Source organism: Perca fluviatilis, chromosome 23 (assembly GCF_010015445.1).
Source record: "Perca fluviatilis chromosome 23, GENO_Pfluv_1.0, whole genome shotgun sequence".
NCBI lineage: Eukaryota > Metazoa > Chordata > Actinopteri > Perciformes > Percidae > Perca > Perca fluviatilis.
Window position 1 is genome coordinate 25121639 of NC_053134.1, and position 17806 is coordinate 25139444.

Here is a 17806-nt window from a genome sequence, read left to right on the forward strand (position 1 = left end):
AATCTAAAATATAAGACATGTTTTCAGTTATTTCACACTTTTTTGTTAAGTACATAATTCCATATGTGTTCATTCATAGTTTTGATGCCTTCAGTGAGAATCTACAATGTAAATAGTCATGAAAATAAAGAAACACATTGAGTGAGAAGGTGTGTCCAAACTTTTGGCCTGTACTGTATATCAGCATATATCAGTGGGCAGCGGTGGCCTAAAGGTTAAAGAAACGGGTTTGGGACCCAGAGGTGGCTGAATCAATTCCCAGAATGGCAGGATAAAATCTGGGTGGGGAAAGTGAAAGAGCAGCGCTTGTCCCTCCCTCATTACCATCACTGAGGTGCCCTTGAGCAAGGCCCTTAACCCCAACCGCTCCAGTGGAGCTGCTCAGTAGCCAGCAGATCAGACTGTGGTTGTACTGGGCAGCTTCCAGATATGAATGTGAAACTGTGTGAATGTGATCAGGTCATTGTTGAAAATGAGAATTTGTTCTCAATCAACTTACCTGGATAAATAAAGGTTAAATAAAAAAATAGATATAACTGATCCCCATGTGTATCATATCAAAATGCTCAGAACAAACTCAGCTTTGTGTAGTGACACGCAAAATAGTTCTAGAGCAAATGTGTGAAGAGATAATGTGACCCTAAAGCAGAAATATTTTTCAAATCTCTTGTGAAAACATACCTAGAGCTACAATTGTTTTGGTGCTTTGGAAATGAGTTTACAAAAGTATTGGGTTCACAAAAGTAGCGTAATATATGAATAAAATAGTAAATAAATGTCTTAAATGAAAAATGAAAAAATGAAAGGAGTGTTGTCGAACATTGCTTGGATTAGCCAGTGCGTTGTTTGTCCTCAGAGGGTTAAGTCATTCGCAATTTGCATTTTATTGCCCCATGTTGCATCAAAGTGGAGGAGATACAAATGTATATTAGGAAAAACTTATTTCTTTAGACAAAATGATTTACACCCTTCATTTTTAGCTCAGTATTAGATGGGTTGGAGACACATTTAAGAGCTTAATACATGCAGACATAGAATTGCAGTAGAATAAAAATGTTTACCGGTGTAATAGGAAGAGGGAGTCTGCGTCGCTCATATGCCGTCTTGGTCTCTGCTGGTTTTAGGTTCAAGAGGAAGTGACGAAGGAAGTCGTGATATGAAACGGAACCATTATTGGTGATGTCAAACTTCTCAGCCAGACGCTCCAGCTGCTCCTGAGTCATACTGATGCCGAGAGATTGGAGGATCTCTGCAACACACAGTCAGTCCTGAGCATGTAGCAGGTAGAAGGAATAGCTCAGGGTCATATATGATTGCCTGTGGTTTGCTGCTCACCCAGGAAGGAGGTGGTGCTGATGTGTCCCTCTCGCAGAGGATCTTCCTCGGTACAGTTCCTCTGGATATCTTTCCAGCAGCGCTGCACAGCCCCACGCAGATTCCTCTCCGTGCTGCCCAGCGGGCTTCCTGTTCCCGGCCTCCCCACTGAGGCAGAACGCCTGGAGGTGCACTGGGGGGCAGACTGAGAGAGGAATGAGAGGAGGTGAGGAGTAGGGCTGCACGACTACACTGAAGAAAAGTCTCATCTTTAGTTATTTAAGAGTGGTTTGCACCAAGCAGCTGATTCCAGCGCCCTGTGTCGACCAGTGGTAGAATGTAACTAAGTACTCAAGTACTGTACTTAAGTCCAAATGTTGATGCACTTGTACATTATTTCAGTCTTTTCTTTTCATGCCACTTTCTACTTCTACTCCGCTACATTTCGGAGAGAAATATTGGACTTTTTACTCCACTACATTCATCTGACAGCTTTAGTTACTAGTTACTTTACACATTAAGATTGTTGCACACAAAACACATGCAGTTTATAAAATATTGATGTTTTATTATAAATGAAACTACCCAACAATACACAGGCCAACAAGTCCAGCTGAAATCATTAGACCATTAAACACTTGATTGACAGAACTGTTTGGATAATTTCCAGTTTCTAAAATGGGAGGATTTTTCTGAGTACTTTTACTTTTAATACTTTAACTACCTTTTCCTGATGATACTTACATACATTTTCAATGCAAAGCTTTTACTTGTAATTGAGTATTTTTGTGAACGACAAGAGCGAGTCATATGTTGTAAGCTTATGTGTTAACACACTTTGCATTACGCACATAAGGTTAAGAACATGAGGTTAAAGGTGCAGTAGGTAAGCCTTATAAAACTAACTTTCTGTCATTTTTGCTGAAACTGACCCTATGTTCTAGTAGAATTACATGAAGCAGGTCATTTAAAAAAACATCTGGCTCCTCTGGCTCCATCTACAGCCTGTAGTGGGATTTGCAAAAAACCCTGTTCAGATGCACCAATCAGGGCCAGGAGGGGTGTCTAACTGCGTGTCAATCACTGCTCATGCACACGCATTCATTCTCCGTTGTGGGGGGAGGGGCTTATGATACCGCTGGGCTTTAACGGAAAGGGGGGGAGGGACTGAGAAGTTGTCGATGTTCAAATGTTTGGTTAAGTCCTGGATCTTCACAATCCTACCTACAGCAAATATAAGAGTTTTATCAACTTCAAGTTTACAGTATGTTCGGTTATCTGAATACAGATGTAAAAGTAAGGCATTGTTATTTTTTTTATTTTTTCGATTTGTTCACGACTGAGTGGTGTTGATTTGGTTACATTGCCATTAAGAAAAGAAAAGATTGACAATGAAAATAAAACATTTTATAGATCCGTGCATTTGTGTGTAACTTTTATTGTTAAAAACTTCGGCCACCGGGCATCTTCACGTTATCAAATTTGGCACTCTTTATCACCCTTGCACTGGTGTCTACACAGGAGGTGTAATGTTCATATTTTTTTTTTTACTGTGGTGCAAACTTTTCTCTATATGTTTCTTCTTGGGACAAAAGGTGTCGAAAAAGGACACGCGCTTTGCTCTGTTTATTTGGCGTGTACATAGCGTGTCTCACAGACATACACACAAAGGAAAAACACCCCGCTCAACTGTAACTGCTCTTTGCTTTCAATTTCATCAATTTCATCTGTATATCAGTGTATATATACTGTCTATTTATATAAGGGTGTTTATTGTGTAAATATGTCTGTTTTTTATTACTATTATTATTATTATTATAACTGATTCTAGTTTCTTGTTCATATACTTTATGTATATTTTTTTCTCCTATGTCTACTTAATGTGTATTTGTGTTATTCTGATGTGTGTACATTGTTTTTCTTTTGAGCTGCTGTGACAGGAATTTCCCCAGTGTGGGATTAATAAAGTCTATCTTATTTGTCAAAATGTCAAATATCTCTAAAATATAAGCCTTTCTCTAAAGAAGAGGCCAGACTCTCTGTACAAATGAAATGGACCAGAGTCTGGTAGGACCAGGCTAGTGTACCACAGTCTGGTAGGACCAGGCTAGTGTACCAGAGTCTGGTAGGACAGGGTTAGTGTACCAGAGTCTGGTAGGACCAGGCTAATGTACCAGAGTCTGGTAGGACAAGGCTAATGTACCACAGTCTGGTAGGACAAGGCTAATGTACCAGAGTCTGGTAGGACAGGGTTAGTGTACCAGAGTCTGGTAGGACCAGGCTAATGTACCAGAGTCTGGTAGGACTAGGCTAGTGTACCAGACTCTGGTAGGACCAGGCAGGTGTACCACAGTCTGGGAGGACTAGGCTAGTGTACCAGACTCTGGTAGGACCAGGCTAATGTACCACAGTCTGGTAGGACCAGGCTAGTGTACCAGAGTCTGGTAGGACCAGGCTAATGTACCAGAGTCTGGTAGGACCAGGCTAGTGTACCAGAGTCTGGTAGGACCAGGCTAATGTACCAGAGTCTGGTAGGACCAGGCTAGTGTACCAGAGTCTGGTAGGACCAGGCTAACATTCCACTGCCAGGTGGGAACACAAGCACCTAGAGCTGTTCACTTGTGATCTGATCACTCATATCGGACTTCAATGCCAGGTGTAAAAGGGGCCTAAGGGGGGATTTCACACCTGAAAGTCCGAAACCACAGTCCGGACCAAGGTTTATGTTTTTGTAACATTGTATACATTTGATCCGACGGGCTTCCCCGTCTCCTCGTATGCTCTCTCTGCGTCGGAGTTTTTTCAACTGACTGCTCCTCTCCCCGTGCTACCGTCGGTCTGACACAGGCATTGTTGATTAAATGCATTTTCGCTATGGCATTAAATTTGAGTCTCAATTTAAAGCCAGCAGGGAGACATTTTCATCATGGGGAAAAAAACATGTTTGGAAACACATGATTTACATTTTGCAGGGAAATTGGAAAGACTCAATTTTTTGGAGCTAGCAAAATCTATCCTCTGCTCAAACCTTTATTTCTGTGTCTGCTATTATCCACATAAGTGAGCGAAGATAACCTTTCTCATTCAGTCTGACTGATTTTCCAAATCCTACCTTTCTTGCTCGGTGTGCTTTTGTAAGTGGCACACACTCACACAAATCTGAAGAGTGCACAGAGCAGAGAGGGGCAGCAGGGATACTGTGATGAAGTGTCCAAGGGTTTGTAAGTGCTCAGAGCAGTGTATTTGACGGGGAAATAAGTAAAAGTGAGTGAGAGAGAGAGAGAAGAGAGAGAGAGAGAGAGAGAGAGAGTTATTAGTGTGCTTCAGTCTTCAGTCATGTGCTGTACCTTAGTGCGTTGCAGAATGGCACCTACAGTCTCTGGGCAAAATGCTGTTGCTGAGGCTGTTTGTCTGGGCTCAGAGGAAGGCGATGGGACATTGTTGGTGGGACCCCCTGCTTCTGTCCTGCTCAGCGCACCAAAACGCTTCAGAAACTCTCTGTACTGCAGCTTCTTCTGCTCATTTACGGGCATCTGACTCCACACACACTCAAACTGAGAAGCAAAAGGAAACACACACACACACACAATAATCATTTGCACTGTGGGGGGGTAGGACCCCAAAGCGAGCTACAAACAGCACAGTAAATTGGCTTTACGGATGACTAACTCTCTCAAGCAGTCAATAATTATCAGCAAAGATAAATTAGATTTTGATCAGAATAATTAAAGAAAACATATCAGACTAAAACGAATGGTACTGGCAAATGCCCCGAAAGACTCATTCCCTCACAGACTCATTTCCTCATTTGTAACCATGGACGGATGCCAGTATGTGTTGTTTCAGCTTGAAAGCACTGGAAGAGTTGTTGGAAATGTGCTTGTTCTCTTGCATGGCTAGAATTCTCTGAATTATCATGGACTGGAATACAAGCAAACAGTTTCTCTGGCTTCACCTGATCCTTTGTGAGTCTCGGGCAGTGGTGTTCACAAAGCTGTCTGAACTGCCCTTTAGAGATTGTAGTGCTGTTGGACGGGTCCAGATCCACGAGCTCTTTGGTGATTTCATACAAGTCACCGGAGACGACTTCCTGGCTCTTACTCAGGCACCTCTCTGACGTCTACATCATTATAAACAGTAGCATACAACACACACACACACACACACACACACACACACACACACACACACACACACACACGCACAAACACACGCTCTATATGAGGCATACAGGGAGGGACGACATACAACCAACAGAAAAGGTCAACATTTTGAGGCAATACACTCATTTGCTTGCTTTCTAAGGGTGCTTTCACACCTGCCTCGTTTGGGTGAATTGCGCAAATAGAGTTGGTTTTCGCCCTTGGTGCTGTTCGTTTGGGCAGGTATGAACGCAGCAATCGCACTCGGGTGCGCCAAAAGCGTACCAACCAAGCGTACCGAGACCTGCTTGATGAGGTGGTCTCGGTACGCTTTAGATCCAACTCTGGAGCGGTTTGTTTGTGGCGAGAATGTGGTCCAACCTCGAACCGCACCAAATACTGCATGCGTACTCCAGTAGTCTGAGCTAAATGTCAACTGTTGTCAGCTGTGCTTTGCAATCTGCGATGCGGCAGATCAGTACTGTGGCAGCTTCGATGTTTCTCTCACAGAAACAGACTGCGGCCAAAGCAAACAAACTATAGGTGTGAAAACGTCCTAAGGGTGAGATGAGAAAACGAATATCACTGCCATGGCTGTGTTGAGCACAAAGCTGGAGTCAGGATGTGATTAGCCTAGCTTAGCATAACAAGACTAAGCCCCTGTTACCTGCTATTAAAATCCGATCTGAGTGATCGGATCACAAGTGGACAGCTCTAAGTACGGGTGAAAACACTCTCAGGACGTTTGAGGACGTTTTGAGATCCGATCTTTAAAACCACATTTGGAGGTGGTCTAAGCCATGTGTCCACATTCTTTTAACAGTGAGAACGGGAATGCATCTCGTGTCCACATAAAAGGCTGCCTACTAAACTCTAAGCCAGACTACGTACTCATTGAAAGGATTTCTCATGTCACAGACCCCACTGAGTGAATCGTCAGCGTTTTTGTTCCTGTGCTGCCTTCTCTCGGCTGTCGGAGCTCTGTGCGGCCGATTGCCTGGAAAAGGCAGCCGTCGGTATTAGGGTTGGGTACCGAAACTCGGTGCCAATAGGGAACCGGTGCCGACGTAAACGGTAGTAAGGAGACCGAATAAGAACGAAAGTTTCGGTGCCTCATTTCGGTGCTTGACTTTACACTACACCTGACAGCATGTAACGTTAGCCTACCTTTAGCTAGCAGCTGGATTAAACACCGGTAAAATGTTGACAGCTAACGTTAAACAGTGTAAAGTGTGACTATTTCACTGTGGAGGACTTCAACAGCGGGATGTAACAGTCTGCACTGCAGCGCAGCAGCAGCTGCCGTTGTCGGAATTCATAGATATACAGTATGTTTCTATGGTCGGAATGAAACAACACAGACGGTGCTTTCACTTGCAGGTGCCGTCGTCGGAATTAAACAACACAGACGGTGCGTTCACTTGCAGCTGCCATTGTCGGAATTAAACAACACAGACGGTGCATTCACTTAAAACAGCTAGCCTCGTGGTGCATTCACAGTAATTGTAAAATACCCTTTTCCCATCTGGGGTTCAACAGCAATATACTGGTGAAATAAGTTATTGTTATTGTTATAGTTATTACATTATTATTAAATCTTTAATTTTGACCATGGCCTTAGCAATAAACAAGTCACTGACTGTTGTTTACTACCCTTAGTTTTTTTCTTCTTCTTTTTTTTTTTTAACTTTATTGAAAAGTACCGGTTCAGGCACCATTTAGGCACCGGCACCGTTTTAAAAGTATCGATTTAGCACCGGAATCGGAAAAAAAAAAAACGATACCCAACCCTAGTTGGTATACAATAACTTATTTGTATTTTCATAAAAAGTCCCCAAATTCACCAATATGTAGGATATTACTACAAACTATCAAGCCCATGTGCCGTCTCCTTCTGTTATTTATTAGTCTCGCATTGCAAGAGTTTCAAAGCAGCGGCTGCGGAACAGTTTCACTTCCTGTGAAAATCAGTAAATGTTGGGTCTTCATCAGCATTACCGTAACACGACTCCTATAAGCGAACATGAATAATAAAATGAAGCAGATATAATGTAGAAACTAAACTTCAAACCACAGAAATGCAGTTAGAAGCTACAAACTGCAGACTGAGAGCTGAAAACATAGAGACTTTCTCTCCTGCACTGGTCCCGCCGCCCGTCAGTAGACATCCTTATGTCGGCACACTGACAGACTGTGGGATTGATTTATGTGAGAGTAACAACGGATATTTAGAAACACACACAACCAGCCTATATGTAAACGGAAACGATGTACGTGTGTATTTGCATATAGAGCGGGGAAGTGAGATCCGATCACAAGTGGTCACTCAGGACGAATTGGGAGACACTTTCCACTGCTAGGTGGGAACACACGCACCCAGAGCTGTCCACTTGTGATCCGATGACTCAGTTTGGATTTAAAAACCAGGTGGAATCAGGGCCTAAGAGTCTACATCCATGCTAGCGGATTTGTGAGACTGTACAGCGGTTCTTTGAACTAAATTCTAGCATCAACATGCTAACATGTTCACAGTAGCTGTGCTCTGAGTCAACTGTCAAGCAAATTTTGAGCGAACCTTTGAAATGTGGCAAAAAAGAAATGTAAATTAGGTGCAATTCCATCAACTGGTTTGAAGAGAATAAACTAAGCCACAGCGTAGATTGGTCAGAAGTTGGCGCAATAGGCTACGCATGGCTGTAATCCACCAGTAAACTGAGTAGAAGACATAGAGGTAGCTAACCGGAAACAAAACAAGTCGCCTTGGCCATTTAATCCATCTACGAGAGAAAAATGGAGAGAGGTCTTTAGGAAGTTGGTTTAATTGAACTGGCCGGAGACGAAGACACGTTATGGGAATATCCGGGAAGATGCAGACAGCGGAAACAGCTGATCAGTCCTCTGAGTTACATGTTCTCTACACCAGAACTTATTTGACAGAGGCGTTTCCATATCCCATTTAGAGCATCAACCACCTCAAGCGAGTGTAAAAAAAAAAATGTACGCAATTGAGGAAGTTTTATCAAATTTTGCCATTTCCATCAAGCTTTTCTAAAGCGCGACTTTAAAATGCACATCAAAATGTGTGATGAAACACAGCTAATGACAATGTAAACATGCAGATGCTAAGCGGGGAAAAACGGTGACCGTGTTCCCCACGTTAGCATCATCGGAAGTGAAAAAGCATATTTCCCTTAAGTAGCTCCGGAAACAGCTTCTCTTACCAGTGGGCTCTGTGAATGAAACGTGTTGAGGAAATCCTTCCAGTTAACAGTGCAGTTCTCACGGTCCAGCTGCAGTTTGGTCAGCATGTATCTGTACTGTTTGTCTGACAGACGGGCACAAAAGTTCTCCAGCACCTGGCGAAATTCCAGCGCTTTGACTGTCCCTGTCCCACTCTGGTCAAAGGCCAAGAATGCCTGGAGGACAGAAAGAGACACTGAAAAGTGATCAGCTGAGAAACCGATGACAAAGAAAAATGAAGCATGTTGTAAGCTTCACCTTATACAGATGAGGTGCTGACGCAGTTACTAGTTCTCGCATCCTGGCCAGAGCCAGACCTGGACTGAGGCTGTCCAACGACTTTATCTGGCCCACAGCATCAGGAGAAGCAGGAGGACGCTCACACCTCTTCTCTGCTTTAGGGTCAAACTCAGACAGGAAGTCCATGTAAGATAGCCTCTCACCGTTATCATCCATGGGAACCTCAAGCCTATAGAGACACACAAACAAGTTGGTTTCACAATGAATGATTTAAACTAACAAGTGCAGATTTGTTTTTAATTTAACATACTTTATTAATCCCGCAAGGGAAATTAAGCCTTTTTCACTCTGTTGTTAGTAACACACATTACACACAGGCCTAAAATACACACACATGCTCAGGACGTGTACATGCACAAAAGGAGAGAGACGTCAGATTGAGGGGGCTGCAGCTGTTGATGGGCTGCCGCCTGAACAGTTGGGTTTCGGTGCCTTGCTCAAGGACACCTTGGCAGTGCCCAGGAGGTGAACTGGCACCTCTCCAGCTACCAGTCACATTTCGGTTCCCAACCCAACTCCCTACGGACTGAGCTACTGCCACCCTAGTGTCACATTGCCAGACCTTCCTCCACAGCGCTGTGGAGGAGGGTCTGGCTAGTCCACACAGCACTCCGGGATGGGAGAAAAACGTGCTCGGGTGTATTGGCATTTCTTTAAACCAATCGCAATCTAAACTTTACAACCACATTCTAGAGACGCAGGGCAGTCAGAGGATCTATGACTTTCCCAGTTATAGTGACAATAAGGGGGCTTCTGAGCAGTTCCCAGAACAGAAGTGCTCGCCATCCAATCTACAAATGTCAAAAGTTGTTGAAACCAAATCCATCCACCCAACCATCCATCCATCCATCCATCCATCCATCCATCCATCCATCCAGCCTTCCATCTATCCATCCATCCAGCCTTCCATCCTTCCATTCATGGTGTTCCTCAAGGTCCTGGTGTATTACAGTAATGTGGTATTTTGAAGGCTTTTTGCCAATTTTTTTCTCCAAAAAATGGTGATGAAAACACATGATATCAAACCCAAAATTGCTACAACAAATTATGAGACATCCGTAAGTGAGCATGACAATGGCCATCATATACTTCAATCATAATGTTGTAACCCCTTATACAATCTAACAAACCTTCAACATTTGAATAGGTGCTGAACTAAAACACAATGCTAATTACAGATGTATGACTACCAATAAATAAACAGACCCAATTCAATTTTTTTTCGATTGCTAAACGACAGTGGTAACAACTGAATCCACTAAACTCTAACCACAGTCTGCACTACCAACAGTCACCTGAGCTAAACAGTTCACATCACAGTGAGCAGGCTGAGGTTAAAGCCATGGGATAAGTGTGTAGAGTTTTGAAAACTGTGTTCAAGCAATGAGAAACAAACTAGAGTTTGGTCCACATGAACTGCTGCTGTGCAGACTGTGGTTTTGAGTTTTGCACGTGTCTCCAGTTGTGCCCACTGCTATAATGGCTGTCTCTACAGGGAAAAGTTAAGGATGAAGTTGACCTGTGCAGGTGATTTACAAGCTGCTCTCTCCGGACAGAGCAGCTGTAGGTTTGTAACAGGCTCAGCAGCTCCTCCACTGTCACTGTGCCATCTCTACTCGTTGCCAGGTGAGTCAGGGAGTCGCTCAACCCCTTGTAGTTCTCCTGCACAATCTGTCTGTGGACAGCACAACAAGAGCTCGGGTTATAACCTGTGCTGCTATGCTTCCATAGCTTCACTCAAGTATTTCTGTTCAGACGGACAGCGTAATTAAAAATGTGTTTGGCTTACTCACATCATCGGAAAACAAATATGAGAACATAAACATTTGGAAAGTTTAATGCAGATTCTGAAAGCAACTGTTAAACGAGAAAAATGTGTTTTTGCTCTCATACTGTAAATCAAAACTAATAACTAATACATTGACATACCTATCGTACAGTTACACTTTTAAAATGTGTGGGATTTACTGTAATAAGCCTTGTTGCATTGCATTCACAATATTCATTAAGAACAATATTTTTTGTATGGGCTTAATCATAATCACAGCATGTGCTTAAATGTTTGTTTATTCAAATCCCCTGGGGTACGGAGCTCGTTCAGGAGAGTAGCCACGCTCATATTACAGCATAAGTAATATTTATAAATTGTACTGACACTCCAGAGCAAAGCTTGTTTAGAAAACTAATATCTGTACATATCAACCTATAAATATGTTCTCTGTTGTTTTTAGGGCATATATCCTGTCTAAAAGGCAGAGCAGGATACCCAGGGCTCGGTTTACACCTATCACCATTTCTAGCCACTGGGAGACCATAGGCAGGCTGGGGGAACTCACATGTTAAAAAACCTTGTGTGACATTTTCATGCCATGGGACATTTAATAGTTATTAACAGCATTTGATACGTTTTAAACTACAACAGACGGAAAACCTGGAACACCCACATACTGTATGTCGAAGCATTCACAGCTACTAGACAGCCAACAACACAGAACAAACGCATGGGAACTGCAAGGAGAGGATGAGGGAGTGATATATGTCATTTGAGACAGCTGGCACTCTGTCACTGTTAAGAGGGACTCCAATCTGCAGTGTAGCTCATTCACTTCACTGATGAATGGAGAATTATACAGAGTTACAATGCCATACAGACCAGCCAAATAACCTCACACAAGGCGGAAAGCCAAAAGGTCAAAACACATGAAAATTTGATAAACCCGGGCCATTGCATACCCATGACGTAGGCTTGTGCAATGCACAAATCTAAAGAAATCATCTCTAACTCAGTTATCAAAAACTGCATTAACAGTACATGTTTTCAGTTCAATCATTTTAATTCTTACAACTGCTGAATTTAATGTTTTTTTGAAGAGCAGATATAGAAAAGCCAACTTAAACTATTTGATCCGTGGTGGATGGGTCAAACAAACACAGGACCTTACCATGGAAGAGCAGGGTTCAAGTTCTGTTTGAAAATAAAAGGAAACGAACGTCACATTCAGCATGACATGCTTAACCGGATGTAAAGTAACGTCTGATTTTAACCCAAACCAAAATCTTTCTTTCCAAACTTAACCAAGTAGTTTTAATGCCTAATCATAACCGATTCGTTTTTGTGCCTAAACATAACCAAACTGCGACCGTTTGACAACTTTAAAGACGTGTTCAAAATTGCGTCCGTTAACATTCCCTGCTTAAGATAAAATGTCGTATTTCCTGCCAACGCTAGGGGCGCACATTTATGAAATGCTCCTGCGGGTCGTATTAGAGGATAGGAATAAATGATACGGTTTGGACTTAACCACTTAACCAGGTTACAGTAATTAAAGACTTAGTCTCGCATTGCCAGACCTTCCTCCACAGCGCTTCGGAGGAGGGTCTGGCTAGTCCACACAGCATTCTGGGATGGGAGAAAAAAACATGCTCCGGTTTATTGCCATTTCTTTAAACTAATCCCAATCGTCTTGAGTGGCGCTAAGCACCGCACGGAGCAATGGCACTTCTGCAAAATAGCCTCGGGAAGGAACTTGTTTTGGTGGAACATGTGTACGTTCAAAAGTAGTTTTAGTCGTGCAACAGAAAACTCAGATAGGACAGATAGTCTAGCTAGCTGTCTGGATTTACCCTGCAGAGATCTGAGGAGCAGTTAACCATAGTCCTCACAAATCCACCGGAGGTTAGAACGCCAACACAAAGAAAGCCCAAGGTAACGGATATCCGGCCTAAATGAGGAACATCCAGCGGAATTTCCGGCGGCAATCCCACAAGTGGAACGTCGTGTATATAGACTATTAAAGACTTAAAGCAATGGGTATACAGCCTTACTCTGCTTTTTTTCAAGTTGCTGTCCCAACCAGAGGGACTGAAAATTATACAAACATACTGCACAGAGGCAGGAGTACATAACAAGGACACAAAGTGTCATAGATGTGAAAAAAACATGAACAATATTATTTATATATTTCTACTTTCCATTGCAGTTAAACAATAGGCCTACAGAAAAAGCAGCACTTCCCACGCCGATGATTACGTGCTCTTGGTTTTGCACCTTCAACACCTCTACAACACACATGACACACATCTATGCACTGCTTTCATTACTGATCCACCCACGCCATTGGCTTGTGTGAACCTTTTGTTTCAAGTAAGTAAATCTCTTGCAAGGACTTATCCTTAGAGATAGGGTAAGAAGCTCAGACATCCAGAAGAAGCTCAGGGTAGAACTGCAACGGAGCAGAGCCAATGCATGCTGGAGGGATTGCATATACCATCTGGCTTGGGAAAGGATGTGGCTGAGGAGAAGGACATCTGGGCTACCTTACTTAGCCTGCTGCCACTGCTGACCTGGATAAACGCCAGAGAATTGATCGATGGGTAATCTAAAATTGTCCACAGTATCCTTCTTCACTTACTCAATGCACTCGAGCGATGCAGCGTCAGAAGACACTGGTCTGTCAGCGTTCTGCCGGGCAACAGCTTGGTTGAGCTTCTGGCTCTGAGGCCCGAGATCCCCTTCGTGATGAAACCCCAGCTTTTCCAGGAAGTCACAAACTGCCACGCAGCCCCGGCACTCTGGGTCATACCTGTCAAAATGAAGTAAAAGAAATTGTGGCTGGCACAGCCAAGAGCCCTGCACTGTATGATGTAATGATGGTGTATCTCTTACCTCGACCAGAGCTGGTCGAACTCTTCGGAATTCATGGGGAGAGCATAGGTGAAGAGGAGTCCCCTCAAGCTCTTTTTATGGATCCAACCCTGGCCGTCTTTGTCAAACTGGCACAGCACCTGACGGGAAAGAGAGGAACAGGTCCAGATCATTGCATCGCGCAAATAATCAATTTAGGTGTGTTTTACTGACCTTAGACATGTCTGCCCACTTGTAGCGAGCGTCAGACACCAGGAGTTCATGGAGCTGCTCTTGTCTGTCAGGAGAGACAGAAAACAAACATTCATTCAAACTTTCTTTATCCTCGAGAGATCATTGAGGGGCGACGCTCATTTTCAATGTCATCGAGTCACATTACAAAGACAAATATAGAACAACAACACAGAAAGTACAATCATAAGAAATATGGAAAGACAATAATGAAGCATTCAGAATTGGAAAAATAATGTGATAAATGCATTAGGATAATAGGGATGCAAAAGAAAATACAATTAAGTAAAAGCAGTTACATGAAGTTTGCAGGTTTAAAACCAGATTTCTAAACTGTCCAAGAGGCACAATTGAGTTGATTTTAAGAAAGTGCTGTAATTTATTCCAGAAGTCACTAAAACTAAAAGCAGTTTTTTCCAAGTTCAGACCGAGCTCGTGGAACATGAAGTCAAAGCCAGTCAGCGGAGCTGACTCAGACAATGTCCCTCTGAGTAACAGAGAAGTTCTGCAAGGTTAGATGGCAGTTTTCCAATAAGAGCCTCATAGATAGAGATACCAGTGAGTAGCTTGTGTTTCTTGGAGAAAAGCCACCCAATACTTTCATATAAAATACAATGATGGGTAACATAGACATGACGGGTTATGAATCTTAAGGCGGAGTGATAGACTGAGTCCAGAGATTTGAGAGTTGAAGATGATGCCTGTCTATAAATCACATCGCAACAACCCTTTTCCTACAAAACATGGGAAAGATGCTTTTGTTTCTGTAGAAATGGCCATTTTTTGCCTTAGTCTGCACACAAGATTATCAATGGGAAATTTGAAGGAGAGCTTTTCGTCAATCCAGATGCCAAGGTATTTATATTCTGTGACTCTCTCAATCAGAGGTCCGTTCATAGTGGAAATATTAAGGTTAGAGTAATCGCTACATACAGTAGAAGCACACCAACTTTCCTCAAAATGTCCAAGCATCAGTAATAATAACCATATCGGACTCACACACGTGCTGTTTGTGTCCCTTGTTTGCGTTTGCCATTGTTTTCAACAACGTGGACAAATTCGGCGTAGTTGAGGTTGCCCCCGGGATGCAGGCCCATCAGATCAAGCAGCCGCTGGTACTCTGCCTCCCTGCAGAAAAATCCCAAGCTGCTGTACAGCCCTTTGAAGTCACTGCAGTCGACCACGCCTTTACGTTTCCTGTCCATCAGTCGGAACGCTGTCAGGTTGTCCTGATGGGAGGAGATTGGGTTATCAGAACAGAGACATGTCTAGAGTTTTCATTCCAAGAAAGTAAAGTCAAGTCAAGTCAGTCAAGTCAAGTGGGTTTTATTGTCATTTCAACCATATACACTGTATATAGTGAGAAGAGACAACATTTCACCATGGATCAAGTGGTCTTACACATTTAAAATATATAAAAAACACATTAGAGACATTTAGTGCACACACATTATAGATTATACATAAAGTGCAATTACTACTTAAAGTAGAGAATTTAAGACCGACAAGGGAGAGGACAGACAACAGACAACAAAAGACAGGGCATAAGTAGACTTGTAACAGAGCACTGATTGTTATGAGTTAGGTTCACCGTGAAGTGGAGGTAGAATATATAGAATTTAGCATCCGAAAAAAAAAGTGCAGGAGCGCATTTCAGTTCAGCGTAAAAATGTACATCATGTTTTGTTATTCAACAGTCGGACTGCTTGAGGGAAGAAGCTCTTCCCCATTCTAGAGGTGCGGGCGGTTATACTATAGGGTACCTTCTACCTGATGGCAGTAATCCTTTAATGTATAATATGTAACATTTCCTCATTAAAATGTCTAAAAACTACTTTTATTTTGTTGAGTTGTGTACTTGTATTGTCCGAAATGTTTCCAACAAATGTTCAAACTCAGGGAAATCTATAATTTTCTTAAAGCTAACAGCCCATATGCATATGCATATTAGCGTATATTAGCGTGAGATGACCTTCACCCACTCTAGTTGGAACACGGTCAAATCCAGATGATATGTCTGAGAGCAAATCGTACAATGTCACAAAATATACTCTAACAGTAATACAGCATACATTTTTTTTTATAATTGCATGCTATTTTGCAACACAGTAATGCAGTAGAGACTTCATTTATTGATATTTTTTATATTTCGATCCAGTTTACTAAAACACGCTACGTGACAAGTGGCTCATGCTAGCCACCAAGCTAATGCTCATGGTGATGTTATAATTACTCCCTGGCTTTGTTGGCGTGTTGCTGCATATCTCGGCACGTTACCACCGCCTGTAGATCATTGGAATAGAGTGAAACCATTGGCAGGATTGTGTATCGCCTCACCCACACGTGCTTGTGCATTCATGTGTGCGTTCAACGGATAAACAAACCAGAGACCCGCTCATAAAACAACAGCTCCATAGCACTGCTGGTGGTAGCGGAAACTGGACTTTTACCAATACAAGTTCCAGGGTGTCATTGGAGCTGCTCATGAATCTGATTACAGACCTGCACGCCATCCCCTCTGCTGCCTTGTGTGCTGTACATCCCAGCGCTCTGATCTCTGAGGGAGTTGCCATTGCTCTCCGATACTGTAGTTGCTGCTGTGCGACAAGTCTATAGCGAGAATGCAGGAAGGCTTCTCTCGAAGACGTCTCTTTGTTAAAACTTTCACAATGGCTTCATACAGAGATGTTCTTATTACTTTTGTTTAGCTTCTACCGGCTTTCCTCATTCTCCTCCTTTCTAGTTGGCCGCATGTTTTCGAAGGATTCAGAAAAAAAGGAAGAGCTTGGCCCTGTTTCTCTAAGAATCCCAATTCATTTGTAGACTATTTATTATCTACTTTGAGACTAAAAATGCTAAAATGTAAATATTCAAAACACTTTGTAAAAGAAGTTCCTGTTTGGAGACATTCCACACAGCATCACTCGCTCCTTCAGTTCCTGTTAACGTATCTTATGGCATAACATGCCCATAGAGAAGGCCAAAATGGCTTTTGATGTAATTAAAATCTTAGGAAATATTCCTTCAAGGAAAAAGCAGCCATTCACTTTTTGAGTCTTTTTGAGACATCCTTTTTTATGAATTAAAATAGCAGCTAAATGCATTGCTAATTAGCAGCTGGTCTGAAAGACTTGCTGTGAACATCTTGCTCACCCCATGGATGATCTTGATGCTGGTCTTCATGACAGCCAGGCACTGCTCAGCTGAAGTAAGCAAGGGGGCGACCTCATCTTTACCACCATGACCCCCAGAGCGCTGCTGCCCGTCGCTGGCTGTGGCCTCTGCAGAAACCACAGGGGGGAAACAGATGTTAAATGGCCTTTTAATCGATGGGGGATGACAGGATATATTTATTGTTGGCAGGGGTGGGGCAAGAAGGGGGGCATGGGGTGGCACCGGCCCCAACCTGAAATATAATTGGTGCCCTCCCCCATCCTTTGGGCTGGAGTGCTGACAAGCTGACAATTGTGATTTCCATTGGATCAGAGTACTGTCACTTGGCTGCCTGTTCTGACAATTGTCCCAGCCCTTGTCACATGACCAAATAATGTTTCCATGGTGACTATCCAAACTTCTGATACCATGGAACCACTGAAGCACTGGGATTTTTTCTTTTCTTTTCTTAAAGTGGCAAACTCAGCTTATAGAAAATGTGTATTGTATTCAGATAGACATTTTTTCTTTTTAAATGAAAACAAGTGAAATTAATAGTAATAATTAATAATTGTAAACAGATTTTCTATGCTGTATTCCGATAAAATCTTGCCCACCCCCCCTGACTAATTGTTGGTGTCCTCAGTGCCACCCTACTTCAAAAATCCTGGAATCGCCCCTGATTGTTCTTATTGCTGTTCTGATGATCCTGCTTGTTCACTGATGCAGTGATGCTGAGTCTATGCTGCCCTGACTAATGTTGTATCAAGTCTGTTTTACG

The 17806-nt window shown here is 42.7% G+C and overlaps 1 protein-coding gene across 6 annotated transcripts in view; it reads right to left on the reverse strand.

Annotated features, from left to right (window-relative positions):
• Positions 1 to 17806, reverse strand: part of LOC120553669 (EF-hand calcium-binding domain-containing protein 6-like) — a 70487-nt gene that overhangs the window by 7640 nt on the left and 45041 nt on the right. For all 6 annotated transcript variants that reach the window (XM_039792323.1, XM_039792320.1, XM_039792322.1 and 3 more), the window contains 12 exons: positions 17026 to 17153; positions 14872 to 15101; positions 13855 to 13918; positions 13663 to 13781; positions 13409 to 13579; positions 10516 to 10671; positions 8955 to 9165; positions 8678 to 8872; positions 5270 to 5434; positions 4662 to 4868; positions 1336 to 1519; positions 1062 to 1249 (listed from right to left, as the gene is read on the reverse strand). In XM_039792323.1, the coding sequence (XP_039648257.1) occupies positions 1062 to 1249; positions 1336 to 1519; positions 4662 to 4868; positions 5270 to 5434; positions 8678 to 8872; positions 8955 to 9165; positions 10516 to 10671; positions 13409 to 13579; positions 13663 to 13781; positions 13855 to 13918; positions 14872 to 15101; positions 17026 to 17153 (2018 nt within the window). The remainder of the gene's footprint in view (positions 1 to 1061; positions 1250 to 1335; positions 1520 to 4661; positions 4869 to 5269; positions 5435 to 8677; positions 8873 to 8954; positions 9166 to 10515; positions 10672 to 13408; positions 13580 to 13662; positions 13782 to 13854; positions 13919 to 14871; positions 15102 to 17025; positions 17154 to 17806) is intronic.